Source organism: Podarcis tiliguerta (genome assembly GCF_965153285.1).
Source record: "Podarcis tiliguerta genome assembly, chromosome: 11".
Lineage (NCBI taxonomy): Eukaryota > Metazoa > Chordata > Lepidosauria > Squamata > Lacertidae > Podarcis > Podarcis tiliguerta.
In genome coordinates, this window is record NC_139544.1 from 43,518,058 (window position 1) to 43,539,834 (window position 21,777).

Here is a 21,777-nt window from a genome sequence, read left to right on the forward strand (position 1 = left end):
GACAAACAACTGAATCAACATGCGCACACAGCACACACAAATATTTCAGAAAATTGCCTTTCCATGAGTCCCAGTAGCACAGGCAGCCATGAACCCACTTCTGCTAATTTCCAGGCATCTCTGTAGGCAGGAGAGGGTCATTGTTCAGTGATAGAGCACCTGCATTGCATGCAGGTCTTAACTTTAATTCCTGCCATCTCGCAAGTACGGCTAGAAATGTCCCCTGCCTGAAACCATGGTGAGCTGCTGCCAGCCAGAGTAGTTAATACTGAACTAGACGGACACTAAACGGTGTTTCCATGCACTGCTCTGATTCGCCAGAAGCAGCTTAGTCATGCTAGCCACATGACCTGAAGCTGTACGCCGGCTCCCTCGGCCAATAAAGCGAGATGAGCGCTGCAACCCCAGAGTCGGCCATGACTGGACCTAATGGTCAGGGGTCCCTTTACCTTTACCTTAGACGGACAAAGAGTCTGACTTGGTGTAAGGCAAGTTCCTTTGTCCCAAGGGTCCATCTCCTCTTGAGCTGCTTATAACTAGAGTAAAACACACTAAGAAAAGGGAAGAGAGTACCCACTGTACAGCACCCAGGCAGGACCAGATAGCAGACAGGTACACAGCCCTCCCTGAGAAAGTGATTCAGGACCCACTAAGGCAGAGAACAACTCTTTTTGCCAATCAGCCAATGCTAACAGTCAGGACATACAACAAGGTGAATGGCTACATTTAAAACATAAAGCAGATAGGATCACAGCATGCATAAAAACACCAAGGCTCGTGTTTAACATGCTTCCATCTTGGCCAATTTCACAAAAAAACAATTTGGGAATATAAGATTGCCCCTGTGTTCCTCTTATCCACTGGCTTGAGCATAGATGTTTACATTCAGCATCTTACTGCTGTGAATTCCTGGGGCATGGAAATGTAAATTTCCATAAAGACTGTTTCTGCACAGGAGGTGCTTTAAACTTGGTGGTTTCCACATTGTATACTGAGTACTTCTGCAAAATGCATTGTTTGCTGTGGAAAGTATGCATCAGCTGAGGGATGTCCCCCACCCCCACAGTTTTTTTGTAAACAGCTTCCATTGCCTTGGAGGTTCCATTTGCACTTCTTAGAGAGAGAACATGCCATGGAATAGCTAGTCAGGTTTATATCACTTCACTCCTTCAACTGTCTGTCTCCAAGACTTGTTACTATATAAAACTTAGGAATCATCTGTTTTTATTTTCTTATCAGATCACCACTGTTACCAAGTCAAAACTTGGCTTGGCCATAATCTTTCAGCAGTAGTCTGTTGTATAATGTCTCAGTTACTAACGACGCTCTATTTTCAATATTTTAATTAACAAAAGAGGACAAGGAAGGAGAAGCAAGCTAGGAATGTTAGAGGAATACTGGAAGGAAATTATATGGTTTTAGCAGAAATGTTATAAAGAATTAAGCAAAAACTGATTGTTAATGGGCTAAAGTGGAAAATTTAAAGTTAGACTGTGTTAAGATAAATTATAGAACAAAAAATTGAGAAAGAGGGAAAGGATTTGCTGAATTAGCTAATTTGAACTAGAATACAAAAAAGGGAGGTGTGAGGAAGTCGAGGAAACAAGTAAATGAAAGATAAAGATATGGAAACTGGATGTTTTTTTAAATGTTTTTTCTTCTTCTTCTTTTGTTGTTTTGATGTATTGTTTTTTCTTTCTATTCTCGATGTATTGTTTGTTAATTTTTTATTGCTTTGTTTTTTCTTATACTTTTTTTCTGTAATTATAAAACTTTTAATAAATATTAATTTTTTTTAAAAAAAAAAAGAAGCAAGCTAACTTTCTAACAAGTCACAGAGACATTCCGAGAGAAGGATTTTAATTCCAAGAGGAGAAAAAATTCTGCAGATATAAGGGACTTCATTTTCTTAATTTACTAAAGAGAAGAATTCTAGACTGAGGCTGTGCATGTTACCATTTGCACTATATCCAGAAACCCACTACTGGTTCTTTTAAAGCTGTGAACACACGTTCACCACCATCTATATCTATTCTGTACTTTCTTGAAAAATACTGCTGCCGAAACCAGCTTCAGTTCAAAGGAAAACCCAGTATGCCTTAAAATGTTGCTTTGCTAATGAATATTGCAAATCCTTCTGTGAGAAAAGAATGAAGCTGCTGCATTCAGAGCAAAAACAAAATTCAAAGCATTTGTGCTCAAAATATCACGGGAAACAGCCAATAATTTATTTTCCCTTTTGCTGCAAAGCAGAAGCATCTGCTTTGGGGCAATAATTCTGCAAACCCGCACCACCAGGCTGTGACAGCTGGAACTAGCCTGCCGTAACAAGAGAAGGAAAGCCCCATTTAGGCAATAACCTTCAAGCTTCAAAATTTCTGAATCAATTTATATCCGAATGTGGGTGTATGGATGAGTGATGATAAGCCTTGCCTAAGGGATGAAGCTGCTGTGTGGCAACAGAGCTGATTTGCTTGACGAGAGAATCTCCCAGGAATAACTTCATCAAAACTTGAAAACACCATTAAACAACAGATGGTTACCTGAGATGGTGGCTGCCTTGTAGTTTTGAGGATGGCGAAGGCACATTTCTACCTGTGACGATGAATCAATCATCCATCCTCAAACTAGAAAGAGCACATGCCTTGCCATCTGTCCTGGTAAAAAAATAACATAAAAGGTATCAGAGGGTGAGGCTGTGGATTAAAGAACAATTGAACAACAACATCAGAGGTCACCAAACATTTTAGGCCAGTGGACACATTTGGAATCCCCAGCTGGCATGGGCAATGGTGAGGACAGATGGAAATTGTAGTTGTCAACATCCAAAGAGCATCAGGTTTGGGAAGGCTGGCTAATGTGGAGCTCAGCTGGTAGAGCTCCGGGTTGTGGGTTCAAACCCCACGTTGGGCAAAAGATTCCTGCATTGCAGGGGGTTGGACTAAATGACTCTTGTGGTACCTTCCAGCTCTACAGTTCTATCATTCTATGAAGGGTAAAGCTATATTAAAGGTAAAGGTAAAGGGACCCCTGACCATTAGGTCCAGTCATGACCGATTCTGGGGTTGCGGCGCTCATCTCGCTTTATTGGCTGAGGGAGCCGGCGTTTGTGGACACATCTGGAATTTTATAAAGAAGGCTGATCACCGAAGAATTGATGCTTTTGAATTATGGTGCTGGAGGAGACTCTTGAGAGTCCCATGGACTACAAGAAGATCAAACGTATCCATTCTTAAGGAAATCAGCCCTGAGTGCTCACTGGAAGGACAGATCGTGAAGCTGAGGCTCCAATACTTTGGCCACCTCATGAGAAGAGAAGACTCCCTGGAAAAGACTCCCTGATGTTGGGAAAGATTGAGGGCACAAGAAGAAGGTGACGACAGAGGACGAGATGGTTGGACAGTGTTCTTGAAGCTACAAACATGAGTCTGACCAAACTGTGGGAGGCAGTGGAAGACTGGCGTGCTCTGGTCCATGGGGTCATGAAGAGTCGGACATGACTAAACGACTAAACAACAACAACTGGAATTTTAAGAAGGTGTTGTGGGCACCAGTCCCAAATGTCTGCCTGCCTGGCTCTCTCTCTCTGTAATATCAGAAAATGGTTGCTGTGGGGATGTCACAATGGTTGCCACATTAAATAGGACTTATGATACAGGAATATCCTATCCACTCCCCAGTCAGCCATCCCATCAATGAGGGAAGAGGCACCTATGTCAGCCGCTGCTGTGTTCGCCCATCTGTTCAGAACAGCTGAGTGGCCAGGCCTGGTGTCCAATGAAATAAGAGCATGTTCAGGGAATGCTGGAAAGGTGAAGCCACTGGAAACAGGAACTGAGCAGGAAGAGCAAATGGTCTCTTCCGTATTGTGGATTTTTGAGGAGGGAGCATTTACACAGATCTTTCACGGGCAGCATATGAGGTAGTGGTGGTCACATGGGCATCTGCAGGCGCCACATTAGTGACCCTTAATCCATGTGAAAGATTTGCATTGCCTTTGGAGATGAAAGACATGTTCACACATGCAATCGCCTGCCTGCAGCCTTAAAGTGGCACAGTATAGGAAAATGACGGTGTCGCTTTAGTTGATAATATACTGCTTATTGTAAAAAGAACGTATTTCCAACAGAACAAGTCAGTTACAACTAATTGAGTCGCACTGCTTGCTCTGTTAGTCGTTGAAATCTTCTGCATGCCTTTTCAGAAGTAAGCTCCACTGAGTTAGTGGATATTGGATTGCAGCTTAGCTTCATCCTGGTTATCTTTTGCTATGTGGGACCTCTGTGTGGGAGGCAGTATTCCTTGACTAAGCAGCATAGAAAAGACCCTTAAACACAGAAGATGCACTGTATTTAAACACTGATTACTAAGGAAGACCTATAAATTAAGGCTTAGACTTGGTAGACTAATTGCAAATAATCAGCGACCGGTGCTTTTTACAAACGTGAAGATTTCCTGACATCCTCAAGCTTTATTACATAATCAATCCTTGGATAAACAGCTTTCGTATTTGCCACAATTACTGTCTTTAATAGGTTATTTCCCCCCTCAAATTAATGTTATTCTATTTATATCAGTTAAAATGGATTACTACTAAGCTGAAGCCAGCGATAAACTCGATGTCAAATAAGAAATTAAATGCCCCCTTTCCAAGGTAGATGGCATGCTTCCTCCAGCTCATCTGAGGGGCAGAAGAGATTTAAAACAAAAAGCAAAGCTGCATTTTTGTAGAAGCTTTTGGCAGGAAGGGGCTAACAAAATAACAGAATAGCCCTGTTTTAAAAGTCGATGTGGAAATAAAAGATTTACAGTTTGGATTACGTGTTTCTAAAAACCATCTGCTTTGGACCAAAGGAGCTGTGTGTGTGTGTGTGTGTGTGTGTGTGTGTGTTCACTTGAATCATAGAAAACCCACACTTACCTAAACCTCAGTCCATACATCCTTTGCACACCATGGTGGAAATCCATGCATGATCTCTGACTCAGTAAATTACAAGAAGGTCATCTCCTATCCTGTGCTTCAGCAGTCTGAGGCATGGGTGACTCTGGGTTGCTGCATTTAGACTCCGCACACAGTGCTAAACAGATATTCTCTGCTATCTGCTTTTGCAGCCAATTCCCTGTTCAGAGGAGGAAGAAGGAAGGGCTGGGGAGTCAGTTCACCCCTTCCTCTTTAGCCATGTAATCAGCACTGTCAGAAGTTTGCAACATATTACTTATTTCCAGCCTTCCCCATTCTGGTGCCTTCCAGATGTTTTTGAGTACAGCTTCCATCATCCCCAGCTAGCATGGGCAATGGTGAAGACAGATGGAAATTGTAGCTGTCAACATCCAAAGAGCATCAGGTTTGGGAAGGCTGGCTAATGTGGAGCTCAGTTGGTAGAGTTCTGGGTTGTGGGTTCAAGCCCCTCCAGCTCTATCATTCTATGAAGGGCAAAGCTATATTTCTAGTTATCAAAATAGTACCTTTTTATTTATTTCTTTTTTAAAATACATTGATCCCAAGCCCTTGAATGTCTTCTTTTCTTTCCCTTTCACCCAGTGAGCTTAAAAATAGAATATTGGTAAGGAAATCCAATGCGTGAAACAGTTTTCTGTGCGATTGTATCGATATCTGACATCCTCAAAGGCATTATTGTGACGATGTAGTGATAATGAATATCCCTTTTTAACATTTCTGAGTTATGTATTACCAGGATGCTCCTTCAAGATAAGTTATCTTCTTCTGACATAGGCTCAGATTCCTTTGTTGCCCTAGCTGACTCAAACCCTTTCTCTGTTACCTTTCTCTGTTGCAGAATGATTCCTGGGGGAAACAATACTCATATGCTCTCTTCAAAGCCATGAGCCACATGCTTTGCATTGGTTATGGAGCCAGAGCCCCTGTCAGTATGTCGGATCTCTGGATAACCATGCTGAGTATGATTGTGGGGGCCACCTGCTACGCCATGTTTGTGGGTCATGCAACAGCCCTGATTCAGTCTTTGGATTCATCACGGCGTCAGTACCAAGAGAAGGTAATTTGCTCTGAAATACAACTTTTATTTTCAAAGCCTCTAGTTATCAAGTTGTGTTAAATCTTGTGGGGTGGAGTTTTCACCGAATCTGTTCAAATAAGAAAAAGAGAGAGAAATGATAAATAATTGCCTGGTTCACATGTAACACTAATCCATGGTTTGTTGACCAAACCATGAGCTAACCACAAGTAGACCATGGTTTATTTCTCCAAAGCTTGCCTTATTTTCTAGCTGCTGTCGACTCCCATGTTTGTAGCTTGGGGAACTGCTGAGGTGAAATAGCCAAACAAACTATGGTTAAGGAAATTTGCACCAATCCATAGTTAAAACAAACTAAGGTTCATAAGCCAATGACAAATCATGGCTTCAGATCGTGGCTTGTTGACAGGAAACAAAATATAGTTAAACCAGCAGGTAGGGTTAGGATGATCAAACAGCCGTAGCTGAATAAACCATGCCCAAAGGTTATGTGCAAACCAAGAGGATAAAGCCACAGAGAATATGCTGGGGCAGGGAGGATAATACCATCTGTGATAATTTCTTAGTATTCATAATCAAGTATTGTACATTCCAAATGCTTATCAAACCCATCCTGTGACACATAAGAAGTTCTTGAACTTCATGTGCAGCTTCCTACTGAAATTATCTGTGTGATTTGATCCTGTTGTCCTGTCATATACTACTGTGTGAGAAACAGTGTATATGTGTATAAGTATCAGAAAAATGTAATTTTCTTCCTTAAGAATGTCACCCTCTGTAGATTAGAAGGAGCAAAACAGCCACCAACGATTATACCTGCAATTTATTTTGCTTTGGTGTCAGTTATACAGTAGAAAATACTTATAAACAGAGGGAATTAAATGTGGGCAAAAGACCAGCTTTAAAGAATAAAGTGTTTATAATACATTGCAAGGAGATTCTGCGGGGTGGGGATTGAGGCAACAGATACTGTTCGATCAACAAGGCTGCAGGAAATTCAATGAGGGAATGAACTGAAAATAGGAAGGTAATATAAAACTATCTGTTAACAAAAGGCTCAGTTGATCTAAATGGGGAGGGAACAGAAGAACCTAAAGCAGTAGGCATTTTGATCAGCAGCAGATGAAACCTGATCATAGTATCTTCATCGGGAGAGGGATGCAGTAATGAGGGTTTGTGAAGACAGAGGGTTGATGTCAATGGCAGGTAGTTGAGTTGGATGTTGGCATTCAAAGTAAATATCTGAACAAAGGAGAAGATGCTAGAGCTGAATCAAGCTTGGAGACCAGATTCATGCTTTGTTATAACACATTTAGACTGCTGCATTGTTCCCCATCCCATGAAGAGTGTCTAGATCCATGGTTCCCAACCTGGGGCACACACCCACAGGGGGTCAATTTGATTTTTAAGAGGGGCAATTTGATAATGAGTTAGACCAAGTTAATGACCTTTTAGGCTTCCTCCACGTGAACAGTTCACTTTTTGAATAATAAGAATTATATGTCAATGGGGGGATCAGGATTTTAGAGATGCTTAGGTGGGGCATGGCCAAAAAAAGGTTGGGAACCACTGGTTTAGATGCTTCATTTGGTACAAAATACAGCTGCTCAACTACTAGGCAGCATCAGGATTATATTACTCCAATATTGAAAGATCTGTGCTAGTTGCCAGTGTTTCCCAGACTCGGTTTGAGATGTTAGTTTAGGATACTGCTACCTGTAAGACATGCTCTTGATGGTGTGCATGAAAGGATTTTCTCCTGTGTGCCTCCCAGATTGTGGAATATGCTCCTTTCAGAGCTACCTTTGGTCCCCGCCCTCTCTGTTTTAGAAAAGTTAACAAGACACATTTTTATGTGGCCTTTTAAACGTTTTAGTAGTGTTTGAAATGTTTTCTGTTGCTTGTAATGTTTATATTATGTTTTTGATTTTTATTTGATAGTTTTCAGAAATCTGATGTTTCTATAAATACTATAGTACAAATGATTTTTGGCTTGAGAAAATCATGGATTTTAGAATGCTAGTATTGGGTGATTCTTTAAATTTTAATACTCATCAGCTGTTACTTAAAAGATTACGACTTGACAATATATATGTGAGTTCATAGTGTAGTGCAAGAGAAAATGTAAATTTGTAGAAACATTTATTTAGAGTAAACGGTACTAAATACTGGCTTTCCCGACTTTGTATGGAAGCTGAATTAATATCCTTATGTTCAAACTCAGGTAGCATTTAACAATTGCATTTTTTGTACAAGAGCAAGTAAACCATTAAATTAGATTTTCATTTACCCATTTCACTCACATAAACAAAGGAAACACTGAATTAAATGGTTATTTATTTTTCTTTGTCGTGAATAAGTATTCCCCCCACCCCAGAATTTTGAAAATCCTGTAATATTTTGATTTCCACAAGTCAACCCTTGGTGGCCACTTGTTGGTGGAAAGTTATATATAAATTAAAACAAATGTAAATCATTAGGCAATTAAGATTTATGTTTGAAATCACCCTTATGCTTTTTGAAGGTCTTTGAGAGCCAGGAGTTCATATTAGGTTTCTCTGTACATTCCCTCTGTGATATCTGGCACTGGAAGACTCTTGCTATTAAGATCTGATAGGGCAGACTACCTCTACCATGTCCATTGATTGCAAATCCAGAATTACATAGTCTGCCTGCAGAGGATGCCCTTTTATTTGTGCATATTTTGGCTGGGTTATCTTAAGACGTTATCTATTTTGAGTCTCTTGGGATCTACCGTTCAGATAGAAAAACTAAATATTAAAGTTGAAATGATAGACAGAAGCCGTCACCTGTTTCTTTGGCTCTAGTACTGCTCTTTTTGTTTCACCCTGTGTCCCTTGTGGCCCTGAAAACTGAATGCACTGAATGATACTGAGTGAGTATCATGCAAGCCTCTGATAAGGATTATTCTCTTTTGCTTACAAAGAGGATAAATGGCTGTTTCAAAGACTAGGTTTCTTTGCTGCCTGTTCTGTCACCACATTTCTGCATGTTAAAAATAGGCTTATTTTCCTGTAAACATTTATTTGACTAAAGGAGGATATAAAATCCATCAGGAGAATTATCAGTATTTCTATGATAAAAGGGTGCTGGGATTCTTTTATATCTGGATGCATTTTTCTTGTCTTGAAATCCAGATAATTTCAAAATGTACTAAGGAAGAGTGCTGCTGTTGTTTTTCTGGTCTTGTTTCTGTCCTTATTTTTTAGCGTTTGTATTTCATGCCACATAATAGATTTCGACTTTGACAGATACTTGAGCAAACTGATAGTAATAATCACTTTGGTGCCACCTGCTTTAGGGAAATAATCCATCAGCTGCATTTAGTATTCAATTTATGTAGGCTAGCTTGCATGATGCAAATGTCAGAATTGCTGAACAGCTTCAACCAACAAAATCCACCTGCCCGAGATTTTGATGGCTGTTTTCAGGACCCTTTGGTATCAGAGGTCTTCTGTTCCCAACCTCTGATATTTCAGTAATTTGAAGCCATTGAACAGTCTGCTTGAACTTTTCGAAATTAGATAGTTTCAGATAGTTTGCAGAATGGACAAAAGGCTGGAAGCTGTTCAGAATTTGCAGGAGACAAAAGCAGATTAAAGGACAATGGCTGACAACTCAAATGGCCACTGGACTAGAGCATGCTGAACAAAGGAGCAGTGGGCCACAAAAACATGCCTGCGCGCGCACACACACACACACCATGCAGAGTGCTCACCCCTTTTCCACCAACATTCCTCCATACCATCTCCCTTCCCCTGCCTTTTCAGATTCTTTTCATAGACAGCTCCGAACAGTCAGAATTCTTGGCAGACTCATGATAGCCTTAGTTCGTTGGAGTGAGCAAGTGACTTCTGCTATGCTTGTGGTATTCTTGTAGAAGATCATTGGTTCATTTTCATCCCCAATATTCTATGTATATTCGTTGCAATTCTCCAAATAACCCTCCCAAAATATGGTATAGACATTTAATACAAATAAAATACATATGTCATGTATAAATACAGTTGTTTTTCTCCTGGATTCTACCTGCTCTAGAGATGCTAAATAGCACAATCCTTTCCCCACACCCCATTTTCTTTGTCATGGGAATTTACCTGTAAAACGTCCTTTCAGCTTGAGTCATGCAGTGGTTTTCTCACAGTATTCCACAGGAAAATGCACAGTAAGCTCATTGTGAAGACAGCAGCTTTTTCATAGCAAAATTAAATCAGTCCTGTGGGAAAGAAGTTAGACGGGGAATCTAACTTTGCAGGCATCTTTCTGTGTCTGTGCTTGAACCTGCTGCCTTTCACTGGGAGATTCCTAATGAAAGAAGCCCAAGGTTGCAATCCTGCAGATCTACGTGTGCACAGCCTGTTCTAGTACACATTACAAGCTTTTAAAAAACCATGTTTCAGGCTGCTGAGATTGGAGGTGTTTGTGACAAGGATGGCCTATCATCTCCACCTGATAGCTCAGTTGGTATAGCATGAGACTCGTAATCTTACGGTCGTGGGTTTGAGCCCCACATTGGAAAAAAGATTCCTGCATTGCAAGGGGTTAGACTAAATGACCCTTCTGGTCCCTTCAACTCTATAATTCTATGATTCTATGATGTTGGTCCCAAAAGAATTCATGGGAGAGCAATACAAAGTGATTAAGAGTTTAGAACCAATTTTCAGCTCTTAATAGGGCGCGGGAGCAATTGGGGGCATATATTTGGTCATTTGTTTTTAATGGAAAGTTTATTATTCTTATTCTTCTTATATTCCACCTTTCCTCCAAGGAGCTCAAGGTGGTATACATGATTCTCCCTGTTCCCAATTTTATTCTCACAACAACCCTGTAAGGTAGGTTACACTGAGAGGCAGTGATAAGCCCAAGGTCACCAAGTTAGCTACATGGTTGAGTGTGGATTTGAACCATGGTCTCTCAGGTCTTGGTCCAGTCTTCTAACTGCTACACAATGCTACCTCAAAGTTCCCCCTAAATCAATGAGACTACATGCTGAAAACTCGGTAGCCCAGTGTGTGAACAACTCTATACATAGTTCTCTGATGTACTGCTGAATATTTGCGTACTAATCGTCATGCTTTAGCAAAGTCCATCCTGAAACTCTCCAGCCAGAAATGAAATAGAAGAATTGAGTGCTCAGATATCAAACATTTGCTAAGACTGGAACCAGGGGTTCAGTTTACAAACCAAGAGTAGCTACCATGGTGCCCTTCAGATTTTGCTGCACTATAAACCCTATTCTTCCCAATGATCAGGGCTGATGGGAGTTGTAGTCCCATACCTCTGGAGGGTCTCAGGTCAAAAAAGTCTGGAATTAACTGGTATCTGAGGCAACCTGAACATTGATAGTACAATACCGAGAAATAAAGGAGTGCTTAGAGGCCTTCAGCTCTAACCCATACATGGCATGCCTATCGTTTCATTGCTCCATGCTAGAGAACTGTATACTTCATGATTCACAACTGCATATGTTCGAACAATGAGTCAAGTTACTGGAAAGAAAAACATTTGTGATAACATCGATGAAGGCTTGATCCATATATGCAGGTCATCACCTTGCAATCATCAAGCAATAAACATGTGTGTTAACCAGCCCTCTGTGGGTTCCCTGCTGTTGTTTGACAGGCTGAGAGATTGGTGGAAAATCTTGTGTTTCCTCTACCCTTTTCCACTCAGTGTCCATGCACCTGTAAAGCAATACTGTGATCCATATCGCTGGGTTCATTGAAGCATTAATTTGTTTTTTTCACTTCTGTATTTCAAAGCATTAGTTTGATCCTTGGTGTGCTTTGCTGGCTCTTGTTGACTGCTGAGAGCACGTAGTTAATATTTCCGGTAGAAGTGTTCCATGGACGACTCCTTTAGCCTGTGCCTTATCTCCTACAAAGCGGAATCGAAGCTTTCTGATGCTATTGAAGATGCAAGATGAAACAAAATATAATATTGCATGATCAATATTTGTGGCAGTTTAGCGGGGGGAAACACAGCAAAAGAAATCTGCTGAAAGGTTTGTTGAAAAAGTACAGTGTGTAAAAAAATTATCTCATTGATAGTCTAAAGATTTTTACCAGGGAAGTGTTTTGATGCATCTATTTTTATTTTGTGCAGTGTATGTGTGTGTAACACAGTGAGCAAAGTAACATGACCAATTTCTGGAGGTCATGTCCCATTGACGTCATTAGGAAGAGTGAATCAGATGCTAGATACTGTCTGGACCAAACCTTATGCAAATTCTGAGACACTTGCATGGAAGATTGTAAAATAATGACAGTTATTGGTGGGATTTGCCCTTTGATGTGTAGTGGACAAAATCTGGGTGACCATAAAACACCCAGAAACAAAGGAAGCCCTAAAATCTTTCCACCAGTGGGAAGTTTGTCCCAGGACCATTGAGCCACATGACAATGTCAATGGGAAGCAATCTCTTACTTAAGTACTGCTGCATAATACTTTATAATTAACATGAAATGCAAGGAGAGAATACAAGGAAGGTGAGAAAGTGAAAGGCAAATGAGTTTGTTGTGTCAGCTTAGTTATGATAAATTACCTCAGGCAGTTTCCCTTATGTAAAAGCCCTACTGTAAGGAGAGTGTCTCATTAATAAGTAGGAGAAAGTGACAAGATGAGTTATAGCGGAGCAATCCACACTTAATATGGTACACACGTGTGATTATAAAGAATGCTATCAAATATCCCTGGAAGAGAAAAAGTTGCTTTAAAGACATATACTATCTTAAACATATACCAACTCTTTAAAGCATGTAGGAAGAATATTCTAAACTGAAAACTCTGTACAGTGGTACCTCACAAGACGAATGCCTCGGAAGACGAAAAACTCGCAAGACGAAAGAGTTTTTTGTTTTCTGAGTTGCTTCGCAAGACGGATTTCCCTATGGGCTTGCTTCGCAAGACGAAACGTCTTGCGCCTTTTTTTAAAAAACCGCCAATGCATTCCTATGGGAAACTGTCAATACACAGTGGTGCTTCGCAAGACGAAAAAACTCGCATAACGAAAAAATTCGCAGAGCAAATTAATTTCATCTTGCGAGGCACCACTGTATACAAAGACTCACTCATTGCCAATAGTATCTTCCATTAAAGCAGGAGCCTTAGGTAGGCCTAGACTCAAATCACGGTGACTAATTTCTTCTAACATAGCAGGATCCATAAAGGAGGTGATTGGAGTGAGTTATAGTTGTATAGAAAGAAAAACAGGTAAAATGGGCGAAGGCTGCAGCAAGAAAGTGCTGTCAACAAATCAGTTGCAATAATCTAGCTAGCACCAATCGCACAAAATGCCTTCTCATGCTAGTGGTCTGTTTCCATTAGCAGTGTGATGTTAGAGCAACTTAATTCACACTAGATTGCCCTTTCTTTTCCATGAACCAGAAAATCGCAAGTCTCAATTTTCCAGTTCACAGAAGAAGAGCTGAGATCTATTGTGAGTTAGTCACCGTAGTGTTTACAGTATTCCCGCAAGAAGGCAATCATTTGTAAGAGTGAGCTTGAAGCAGGATATCTGAAGTCACTCACTTTACGAGTCTGCCATTCCCTATGTTGGTCTGGGCTGAGAGATGTCTGGTTTTCAACATCAGGATAAACCAGCTAAATGTCCTGGGCAACAGCTACTACTTAGCAGTCTAAAACTGACACATTTTTAGTTACTTTTAACTCATCGTTACAACTGTTATTTTATAGTACAAAGCTACAAGGGCTGCAGTAATCACGATGACCCGCTTCACGTCTCCCCCCCCCCCCATTTTTACTTGGCACACACACAGTGCTGGATGTACCTATAAGCTAAACAAGCTATAGCTTAGGACCCCACTCTCTTGGGGCTCCCAAAAAAAATTAAAGGGAAAAAAAAAACTAGATGTACATTTCCAAAATACAAGATAAAAAACAAATAAAATAAAACCTACATACAGCAACAGTGTTTTGTTTTGTGTTGTGTAGGCTCCTATGATGTAAGTAATGGGCCCCGCCTGCTAGCCTGCTCCCTAAAATATCACTGGTTTGCTCATTTCTATATATAGGGTGCCAGTGTTGTGTAGTGGTTAAGAGCGGTAGATTCATAATCTGGGGAACCGGGTTCGCGTCTCCGCTCCTCCACATGCAGCTGCTGGGTGACCTTGGGCCAGTCACACTTCTTTGAAGTGCTTCAGCCCGACTCACCTCACAAAGTGTTTGGTGTGGGGAAGGAAGGGGAAGGAGAATGTTAGCTGCTTTGAGACTCCTTCCGGTAGTGATAAAGCGGGATATCAAATCCAAACTCTTCTTCTTCTTCCTACATTCTGCATGGCAACATGTGCAAATGGCTTTAGATACCTATTAGATCCATAAATTACCATATAGCATATATTTAATGCAAAAAACAGCGACAATTTGTTGTTGACAAAGGACAGCTGGACATATAAAGGGCCCCATTACCTGTAGTAGCTTAGGGTCTCATCAAACCTAAATACAGCGCTGCACACACACATCATGATTCATGATATATTGTCATGTTGGATATTGTGAAACCATTACCACGATGTGGACTTCAAACCAATTTAGATGTTGTATTGGTACATTGCCCAGCAATGCTAGAGGACAAAGCTTAGAAACACAGGAAGCTACTTCATACTGAATCTTTCCAGTGGTCCATGTAGCCCAGTGTTCTCTACAGAAAACGGCAGTGGTCTTCTGGTTTTCAGACAGGAAAAATTCCCAGCCCTACCTGGAGATTTTGGGGATTGGACCTCAAACATTGTTAGGATTGTACTGTAAGTGAGTTTGGATCCCAGGCCATTGCTTTGTATAACTCCATATTTAAAGAACATAGAGAGTCACAGTTAAATGGCATAACTATACCATTTGGCCGATAACAGTCCTCCAATCAGTTCTTCATATAAAACGATTTTACTGATTCAGCCTAAGAAATAGCTGAAATTATAGTACATGTCATTCTGGGTGAAATAATGTGAGTAATCAAAACCATTTCATGGTGTGGCTGATGCATGATCAATGTCAAAAAACCTCAGTATGATTTTAAAAGTTTTTTTTAGTCATCTGGGTTTAGATACAGTTATTTAGCTTGTGCCTTGGGATTCTTAATTGTACCATCTGTTGAACAGTAAAGGAAAATAAGAAGGTTGCTTATATTTATTTACCTTGGTGTTTATTAGTAGTAATAATAGCAAAAGCTCCTCCCCCCCCAAAAAAAATAGTTTTTGAGCTATACACCTAGATTTTCCTGTACATTTTAACCAATTTCTGAAAATTCCACCTGGGCAGTATTTTCAGCGGATGAATCCCAGATATGTCCAGGAAATTCTGGACATATGCCGGCCCTATGTTTAGCACAGGAGGGGTCATTTTCTTTAAATTGTGGGATATTTGTCAAGTATAGCCAAAATACCTTCTACTTGGTTTGATTAACAGCTTGTTCATGACTGACTGAATGTGAAATGAGGTATGTTTTTCCCCACCCCACTAGATGACTTCATGTCATCTGATGCACTGACATATCAGGCTAACAGTTAGGCTATCACAGAAAGGCATGGTTCTCACATAACACTAAACTATGGCTTAGCAGTATGCGAGAACCCATCACAGCAGCTTTACTATGGCTTATATAATAACTATGGCCAAAAACCACTTGTCAACCAAGGTTTATAGCTGGTTTATAAAGCTTAGTTAATGTGAACTATAGTTTAGCATTATGTGCAAATCCTGACCTACTCCTTAACCATGGTGAAGGACTGTCACTGCCCAAAAGCTACAGAGCTGCAAGTGAAGAGTGGCAAAAGAATTAAACTGCTCTCAGGGCTCGGCTGCTCTCATTGGTACTATTAACTATTCTGTGATGAAAGCTAAGGTTTAAGTGATTGTCTGCCAAGTGTCTCTGTTTTAGCTGTGGTTTATTAACTAAGGTCAACATTATAGTTAGGCATGGTTTAGCATTATATGTGAACCTTTACCATGCGCTCCAAGTACTCCCCCCCCCCAAAAAAAATAACCTTCACTTCCCATCCCTTTCCTCAGCAAAAGGGTTCATCTTACTTGGTTTATTTTCTGCCAGGAAGGCTATGCACATACTTAGAGCTATCAAGCTAATAATAATTGTAACTGTTTGTCAAAGGTGGCTTGATGGCCTCACTGCCTTTTTTTTCTCAACAGAGAAATGCAGTTATTATTTTTAGCACTGTGAGCAGTCTTCTGCTTGCCATGTCTGCCTGCTCATTCCCTCATCCAGGACCCCTTACTAATTACCTTCCAAGAATTTTTATAATACCATTTAACTTCTGCTCAGTAATTAAACATTTCATCTCAATAACCAGTTTATACAATGTCTTACTATTGTGCATTTCAGTTACAATGATTGAGAAATTAATTAAGTTTGAGTGAATTTTTTGAAGAAGATTCATGTTCTCGGTCTGTTCCCATGGAGTCAGTGGTTTGCTTTATTTTATTTTTTTAAATATAGAACACAATGCTCATAACTTAATTTACTTTGAAGTAATTAAAAAACCCACCTCATGCTGAAATTCCATGGAAGCGGGGCAGTGTCTTCAGATATCATCCTTATCAGCTTTCCCACCTTCCATAATGGCCTTCCTGGGGCCAGTCAACAAAGCTGAAATTCAGGGTTTGGCCTCTTTTTGGGTAGCCTTGAAAGAGGATCGGGCAATTTTTTGAAAAATAAGACTATCAATTGCTGTTATTCATTATAGCTAGGTATAGGCCTTTGAGCACCAGTTGCTGGGAATCACAAATGGAAGAGTGCTGTTGTGCTCATGTCTTGCTTGCAGGATTTTATAGGTATCTGGTGGACCACTGTGGGAACAGGATTTTGGACTAGACAGACCCAACAGGATCCCATACAGTCTTCTAACCCATAACCAGGCAAATAGGTGTTGTAGGTTCTATTCCGATACACCCACCATGAAACAACTTTGGAGCCACAGTTGAACATTCAATTCTCTTCAAGAAGGAACACCTGTAAATTATGTGTAAGGTAAAAGTAAAGGGACCCCTGACCATTAGGTCCAGTCGTGACCGACTCTGGGGTTGCGGCGCTCATCTCACTTTATTGGCTGAGGGAGCCAGCATACAGTTTCCAGGTCATGTGGCCAGCATGACTAAGTCGCTTCTGGCGAACCAGAGCAGCGCACGGAAACGCTGGTACCTTCCCACCAGAGCGGTACCTATTTATCTACTTGCACTTTGGCGTGCTTTCGAACTGCTAGGTTGGCAGGAGCTGGGACCGAGCAACGGGAGCTCACCCCGTCACAGGGATTTGAACCACCAACCTTCTGATCGGCAAGTCCTAGGCTCTGTGGTTTAACCCACAGCGCGTGTAGCCAACACATAAAATCAAAGCATCCCACTTAGGTCCAGCTCTGTACAGATCTCCTTATTCCTGAATTGGGAGAAAAACTGAACATATATAAACCTAGCAATTAAGGCTTTTGGGGTTGTTGTTGTTTTACCAAACAGCATATGAATTTGATCCTTACGAGGTAAGCAAATGAGGGTTTGTGTCATTCAATAATCAGGGTCAACATACTGGGTTTCAAATGCTGTTCATTACATTAGCAGTGAGCATTACATTGCATTGCTGGCTAGCTCCTGGCCACAACAAGGCTGGTGATAGCTTGAGCAGCCTGGTGAAGAAGAGGAAATTGGGAAAGAAGCGAGTTGTGAGAAAAAGAGAGAAAGAGACTTAGCTTGGTAGGGGACTTACTCAAAGTCTCTTTCTTTCTTTTTCTCACAACTCGCTACTTTCCCAATTTCCTCTTCACCGGGGTCTAATGTGGATTAAATTGCCTATTTGTGTCCATTTCTCCCAAATAGGCAACTCCCACAAAAGGAAAACAAGCGAGGCTACTTCCCTAACGTTAGGGCCCAACCCATTGCCACCTGGGCACCTTATCTCCTGAGACGGCCTAGTATCCCCTATAATCTGACTTTGTGAGACATATACTAGAGCATTTGCTCAGCAACAACAGCACCTGGCCTCACATCTGATGCTAATCCTGTGTGACATGTCCTACTTTCAGTGCAGGATATTATTTTCATTCCCCACCTAACTGATACCTGGGGTCAGTGTTCACCTCTTAAACAGAACAATAGGGATATTAATTGGGCATTAAAAAATCTGACTTGTTAGCCAATTGAAGGCTATATACTGAGCTCTCACTGGGAGCTGGTTAAAGTCCTAAGAACTCTCCCCAGTGAACAGAATATGGGTTGTAAATTCTGTGAACACTAGACTTGTTAAAGCACAAATTATCCAGTGAGATACAGCTGCATATGAAGGGCATATACACCCAAGAATGCATTCACATTTTTATCCTGTATCTTCCAAGAGCAGGAAAAAAGTAGAGTTCTGATCTTTAAAAAGTGTTCTGCAAAAATTCATTGACTGGAGGCTGGAAAACTCCTCCTAAATCCTGCTGTTAACATACCTTGGTATTAAGTAATGAAAGCACCATCATCATGAACCAGGGAAGCAACTACAGTCATTAGCCATCAATACATTCTGGTCATATTGGCAGGATGTGACCTGGACTTATTGATGTGATTGTGCAGCCTCTTTGTTGTTGATTTGTCTTTGTGAACATAGTGATCCATTTAAAGTAGAAGTGGCAAGCCTGTGGATTTCCATATGTTGTTGGAGTCCAACTCCCTTCATGCCTAGTCTTCAGCAGATTGGGGAGGGGGCATAACCAATTGTTTTTTTTAAATCATCAAAAACAATAGAAGCTTATTGGGAGATTACGGTCATATGTAGCACTTCTGAACAACAGATAGTTTGGTTAAGAGAATGGTAAAAAGTGTGTGTGTGTGTGTGTACACACTCACAATGGAACTTCCAGCCCCTCCTCTCCCCCCAGAACAGATTTAGGGAGGACTGCAAGGTAGGTTCCATTGAACAAGTGGAAATTGTTGCACTGATGGAACAAGTTAGCTAGATAGTGTCCTTACTTTTCCTAGCAATTTACCCAAAAGACTTTGAACAGATAGCTAAAACTGGTGTCATTAAATCTCAGGTTAATCACTCTTAGTGTCTGAGGCTGATCAAAAGATTTTTAGGTTGGCCAACAAAATAGTAAATGAGGTATAATACCTACAAATGTCTTTTGAGACCTGGCTCCAGCAAGTCGAATCGCTGAGTTCCAAGCTTTGTTACCTTTATTATTTATCTTTCACCTAAGAATGTGGGTCGAAGGCTATTCAGTTGCAAAGCAGAGCGCAGTCAAAGAAACAAGCAACAAAGGAGGATTTGAACAGGTGACAGAAGATCACAGATCAATGCACAGGGGACTGGCTATCCGACTCATGCAAAGGATAAGGAAAGGAAATGGGTCAAAGCTAGGATTGGAACTTGTTAAAGTGTATTAATTCAAATCTCTTAGGTCAGTAATCTGCCAAGAGGCAGAAATGTGGATAAGAGTACAAAAGGCATGGCTTAAGCAGAAGCAATTAATTGGACTGTCATGTACTAGAATGCTACCAGTGCAGCTGAAAAAGGCGTACATTGCCTTGTAAAGGTCAAATTCTGGGGAACCAAGCAGGAAAAGAAAAGTTATAAACACTAATTCTGTGGTCAAAGCTTGAATGTCATGGTGATTAGACCAGACATTACCTCCACCAACAGATACAGGCTTTTCCTGGTCCTGTCCTATATGTTCTCATGCTGTGGTTCACTTGCTCAGTAGACTAATTGAATAATTTTCTTCAACATACCATGTGTTTGAAGTGTTCATGTGTGTTGAATTATCAATTAATTGTTACTTTAAGCAGGTATAACCGAACTATAAACTTTGGGGTGGCATTTTGCTCGACCTTTTCTACCTGGGTATTGATACTGAGATATAAAAGACATGTGCACGCCAATATGGACACTTAAACAGAAGCAAGAAGGAATAGGTAGAAGGAGCCGGACGTGAGTAGCTGGGTTACAGCAGCAAGATGATTTTGACTAAAATTAGCTGGGTTGTTAAATGGATAGGGTAATGTGTGCAACAACCAGTGACAAGGTCTGAAGTACTTGGGATAGCTCCTTGCAGGGGCTCTGTGAATAAGAGTGGCGTTCTTGGTGTGAAGGCCAGCATTAAATTCTGCACAGTTAAGCTGGAATTTGTTGTCAGAGGTTATAGTGATGGCCACCAACTTGGGAAGCTTCAAAAATATTTTAGGCATGTTCATAAAGGACAAGACTATTGACAGCTACTAGTTATGATGCCAACGTACTAGCTCCAGCATCAGAGGTGGCATGTCTCTGAATGGCAGTTGTGAGCTTCCCATAGGAATCTAGTTGGACACTGTGGGAACAGGTTCAGCCTTTGGTCTGATCCAGCATTGCTCTTGCTATGCAGTGTCCAAAGGAGCCTTTAAACCTGGAGCCCCAACTCCCTAAGATTATAAGGCAGGGATTGGGGAAACTTGTGCCCCTCCTGTTCTGGGGTCTGATTCTGACTCCTCAGTCAGGTGAGCTGATGTATCAGGGGTATTAAACCAGTCTGGTGTTCACTGCTGACAATCCATTCTTACTCTGACAGATTGCACCAAGTTCTCTGCCTTGGACTCAGTTTTGGGTGGATTTCAGAATTTATTTTATTTATTTCATGAAAAATTATACAGTGGTACCTCGGGTTAAGTACTTAATTCATTCCAGAGGTCCATTCTTAACCTGAAACTGTTCTTAACCTGAAGCACCACTTTAGCTAATGGGGCCTCCTGCTGCTGCTGCACAGCCGGAACATGATTCCTGTTCTCATCCTGAAGCAAAGTTCTTAACCCAAGGTACTATTTCTGGGTTAGTGGAGTCTGTAACCTGAAGCGTATGCAACCTGAGGTACCACTGTACAATGCTTGAGTGTAAAAAAACAAACAAAAACCCAAAAACCTCAAAGCAGTTTATAAAAAGAGAAGTCTCTGGGGCAGGTATTTCCAGCTGAAGATCATCTCAGAAAGATCTAGGGGTTAGGCTGTTGTAGGACCCATTCCTTCCAGTGTGGTGTAGTGGTTAAGAGCAGTAATCTCATAATCTGGAGAACCGGGTTTGAGTCTCCGCTCCTCCACATGCAGCTGCTGGGTGACCTTGGGCCAGTCACACTTCTTTGAAGTCTCTCAGCCCCACTCACCTCACAGAGTGTTTGTTGTGGGGGAGGAAGGGAAAGGAGAATGTTAGCCGCATTGAGACTCCTTAAAGGGAGTGAAAGGCAGGATATCAAATCCAAACTCTTCTTCTTCTTCTTCTTCTTCCTACCTGCCACTGCTGGGAACTTTTCAAGGAGAATATTTCCAGACATGCTCTGTTTGCATAGATGAAGAGCTTTTCATATGGACATACTCAACTGATTCATGCAGGAAATGTTTGTACTTCTTTAGTGTAAAAGCATTCAGTTAAAGGTATTTGACAGAAGGGCTCATAGATGAAAATCTTACACCATTGGTTATTTCACCTTCTCTCATATAACCTTGGTAGTAGGTCTCATGTGTTTTGCAAAAGGACCAGGTTCATCTTCCTGAATTAGCTGCATACACCCAAAAAAAACCTCTTTACCACAAAACATGGCTCATATGTACATATCAAAAGCAGCCAGCCTATCCATCCCCAGTAATTAGTGCAATATCAGCCACAATGTCCTGACAGCAAATATACTGATTTTATAACATCTGGTGCTGAGGACTAAACAGTGACCTTCCTCATAATGACCTTTCGGTTTAATCCCTTTTGAAAATAAATCTTATTATGGATGAGTCAGCAAAC

At 40.9% G+C, this 21,777-nt stretch overlaps 1 protein-coding gene across 1 annotated transcript in view; it reads left to right on the forward strand.

Annotated features, from left to right (window-relative positions):
* Positions 1 to 21,777, forward strand: part of HCN1 (hyperpolarization activated cyclic nucleotide gated potassium channel 1) — a 179,441-nt gene that overhangs the window by 122,737 nt on the left and 34,927 nt on the right. The window contains exon 4 of the mRNA XM_083402775.1: positions 5,799 to 6,017. Within this exon, the coding sequence (XP_083258901.1) occupies positions 5,799 to 6,017 (219 nt within the window). The remainder of the gene's footprint in view (positions 1 to 5,798; positions 6,018 to 21,777) is intronic.